Raw genomic sequence first — 3,688 nt, 5'->3', positions numbered from 1 at the left:
AACAAAATGACCACCAGGCACCTGAAGCAGTTGAGCAGTCTCACCTCCACCCAGCTCCCCCGGGTAGGAATAGAAGATCCAGGGCTCAGCTGGCTTCCCTGGAGCTTGGCCTGGGGATAGCAATCATGGAAAAGACAAATGAAAAGGTCTAAGAGGAAAGGATCAGCAGCAGAGCAGTTGCCATTCTGGCAAGCAAAAAGTAATAGTCCATTTGATTTGCAGTTCTGTGCCTGAAAGGAGTTGGCACTGGGTGCTTTGGAAGCAGGTCCAGAAATCCCAGTAAGCAGTAAGAGCAGCTTACCCAGCTGTGGGGTGAGGTTATCCACAGGCTCATTGAGTCAGTAGTTGATGGATAGTTATGATAGTTGGATCATCTCCACCTCACCCCTCACTCTGTTCTCTTTTTTTAAAAAAAAAAAAATCAGCTTTTAGGTGTTTGTTCTTGCTCACCCTGCCTCAGATACAAGTAGTGGCAAGTTCCAAGGTTTATCTCTAGACTGCCACTGCATGGGTGGCCGGGCCAGCAAGAGTGGGCAGCCTGTAATTCCTTGCCTGCTACGTGCAAGCTGTGCATTTCACTGTGGTGGATTTAATCTAGTACAGCATTAGCAAAAAAGATGTAGTGGCTGGAACTGTGAGTAGGTAGGTGATGCAGGATGGATGCATCGAGTGATGAGAGAAGCATCTTGCTCTTTTAGGGGAAAACTTAAGGGAGACAGGACCCGAACTGTCCTGAGAGTAGCAAAGGATGGCCAAAGCCTCTGATTCGGTGGGAGAAAGCAACAGAGTCCGTCTGAAGATACAACATGATTTATTTTTTTTCCCTTTCTCTACCTGCACTTTAGGTTTTTTTCCCCTCTGACCCCAGAAACAGAATACTCCTTCCCCTGGCTTTACCAGCCTGGTGTCAGATCTCACCCAGGGCTTGTCAGGGCCCCTCTGAGTCCCTCTGTGGGGGAAATGCTGATCCTGGCTCTGTCCTCTAAAGGGGGACACCCAGGCATTGCTGGTCATTCTTCTGCCAAAGGCTCAGCCTGTCCTCTGGAGAGCTAGTTGATTCCTGGATCCCTCTTCCAGCCACAAGTATTCTGCACCAGGAAGGTGCCATGAAAAGGGAACAGTCCTGACCATGAAGCAGCTGGCAGAGATGTTATGCCATAAGTATCAGGAGTGGAGTGGCTCTGGGCACTACCGTGATATTGTGCTTTCCAGGTTAGCAAACGTGGTGACTCCACTGTGGAGACTTCCCTATCAAGAGCAACTGCAGGTAAGATGTGCTTACATGGACTTTTCTCTGTTGTGCTTCCCCAACTGTCCCTCCTATCCCCCTTGAGCAACAGCAATGATGATTGTTAGTCTGGGGTCTTCTAACATCTTAGTGGATTCTTTCTCCTGTCTCCAGGAAGGCCATTAACTGTCCTTGTCATGTTGCAGCTTTTGCTGATGATTGGCGCCTCCTTATCTTCTGGTTCATGCTTCTTGTGCCCTGCTTGCTGGCAGAATATGGGGAACTAAAAAGTCCTAGACCTAGAATAAACAGTACTTACCAACAAGTAAAACACTGGTGTGTTATCAACATTATTCTCCTACTAAAGGCAAAACACATCACTGTACCAGCTACTAGGAAAGTTACTAAGAAAATTAACTCTATTCCAGCCAAAAGCTGAAAGGTGAAAGTCCACAGCTTGTGGCCTAAGGCTTCAGCAAATCTAGCTACTCATGCTAGTGCTAAATGATTGACTCTGAGCAGTTCATTCTATTTAAAACTTACTGATTTAAGTTATATGACTAGTATTTCTTAACAACCAAGTACTCCAGGCCAGTGCCTGGGGACCACAGACACAGGATTTCTCTCTCCCTGTTGCTCCAAGCAGCTGTGGTGATGAGAAAGGCAGAGTTCCTCTGGGGCTATATCCTACTTACAGTATTCCCCCCCGTTGGCCTTCCCAGAGGTGGGTGATGAAGAGCTGCCCACCATCGTGTGGTTCTGTGAGAGTGTTTCTGGCTTAAGACTACTCTGCAGGTGAAGTATGAAAGCCAGAGGAAGATCTTGCAGATGTTGACATCTCGTCTTGAGGAGCTGGGCATAGATGCACAGAAACCTGGTGGGCTCTGCTGTCCTCTCCAGCCTTTAGTCCCTTCAGTGAGTATCCTGTGGGAACGCTGTCCCCTCTGAGGGGGGGGACACTAACAGTCTCTGACTCGACTCCTGAAGAGTCTCGTGGTGGGGATTACTTGGCTGCAGAGAATGCAGTCTGTGGCAGTCCTTACTAGCTTCTGCTTTGCAGCCTGTGACTGCTGCAGAGTGAAACAAACCCAGTGACTAGGGAAACAAACCCAGGAACCCTTTTTTGTGCTCAAGCCTTCCCTAATAAACCTGTCACCATTCTGTCACAGAGAGCCGTTTCTTCTTCCCCAGGGGAAGTCTTGGGGGTCTCGCACACAAGCTCTGTTTCTGCATTTTGCACATTCCTGTGTGTCTCCCTGTGTTGCCAACAGAACTACCAGACTGGCTTTGGGCTTTCCTCCATTACTTTTTATTTTAATGCAAGGCTTTACTTTTCCTTCTTTTCTCCCTCAGCCCATCATTAATGGCTACCGAAACAAATCTACTTTCTCTGTGAACCGAGGACCAGATGGGAACCCCAAAACTGTGGGGTTGTATGTGGGAACTGGCAGAGGTCAGTGCAGGACAAGGAGCTGGGTAGAAAACTGCTGGTTTTAATTGTGGGTGGGTTTAATCATGTCAGATGCTGGTCATTTACATGCCCTGAAACAAAACAATTAAATACCTGTCTGTCTGTTTCCAGCAAGAAATATTGTCTGTGTGAAAGCCAACCACATGGAGAACATACCCCAAAAACACAAACAAGTAGCCCAGGTAAACAAATAAGTCGTGTCTGTCCCTAGACTGTGGAATAGAGGGACTGCCAGAGCTTACTTGGGAGAACACTGCAATTTTAGTTACACTGGGGTTTCAAGTCCATTTTCATGTTCTGAAAAGTTTCAGGCCTGACTCTGGTTGATGGATAATTATTTTTTTAAAACTTGCTTGTGAATGTTGCATCCTCTAAACTGTCCCAAAGAATGAAATTAAATCAAGTGACAAGGAATTCCTGCCAATCTATTAAAATATGTTAGAATCACAAATTGAAATTATTGATACATCTTGTCTTCCAAGAACTTGGAAAGAGCTTTCACTCAGTGTATTGAAATCAAACAGAAAAAAGATTATACTGGTGGAAGGGCCACCCGTTTGGGGTGCACAGAGTTATTTTAAGACCAGGACAGTTGTCTTCACTGTCCTACAAGTGGCATTTCCCCTCTGCTCAGTGCTATGAGGAGTTCATCCGTCACTCCCCCCTGGACCCCTGCATCCTCTTCCATGAAGGTGGACACTGGCGGGAGCTTGTGGTACGCACCACCAGCCATGGCCACACCATGGCTATTGTCACCTTCCACCCCCAGGAGATGGGCCAGGTGAGTGCACGGAGGACAGGGCCCCTGGCAAGAGGCACATCAGGTTTCTGACTGACCTGAGCTTGCTGGGTGCATGGCTGGGGAAAGGTGTCTAATCAGATTACCCAAACAGACAGGTTTTCCTTTCTTGCTCTTGACAGGAGGCACTGGCTACTCAGAAAGCATTGCTTAAGGAGTTCTTCACATGTGGACCTGGAACAGTCTGTGC

At 47.4% G+C, this 3,688-nt stretch overlaps 1 protein-coding gene across 1 annotated transcript in view; it reads left to right on the top strand.

Moving 5' to 3' along the window:
• Positions 1-1,129: 1,129 nt before the first annotated feature.
• Positions 1,130-3,688, top strand: part of TRMT2B (tRNA methyltransferase 2B) — a 5,866-nt gene continuing 3,307 nt past the window's right edge. Inside the window, exons 1-6 of the mRNA XM_010178482.1 lie at positions 1,130-1,267; positions 2,024-2,143; positions 2,582-2,681; positions 2,811-2,881; positions 3,334-3,480; positions 3,621-3,686. Of these exons, the coding sequence (XP_010176784.1) occupies positions 1,130-1,267; positions 2,024-2,143; positions 2,582-2,681; positions 2,811-2,881; positions 3,334-3,480; positions 3,621-3,686 (642 nt within the window). The remainder of the gene's footprint in view (positions 1,268-2,023; positions 2,144-2,581; positions 2,682-2,810; positions 2,882-3,333; positions 3,481-3,620; positions 3,687-3,688) is intronic.

The sequence above is a fragment of the Antrostomus carolinensis genome, unplaced genomic scaffold (assembly GCF_000700745.2).
Source record: "Antrostomus carolinensis isolate BGI_N321 unplaced genomic scaffold, ASM70074v2 scaffold48441, whole genome shotgun sequence".
In the NCBI taxonomy this organism is placed as follows: Eukaryota; Metazoa; Chordata; class Aves; order Caprimulgiformes; family Caprimulgidae; genus Antrostomus; species Antrostomus carolinensis.
This window is presented reverse-complemented; position numbering and strand designations above follow the sequence as displayed.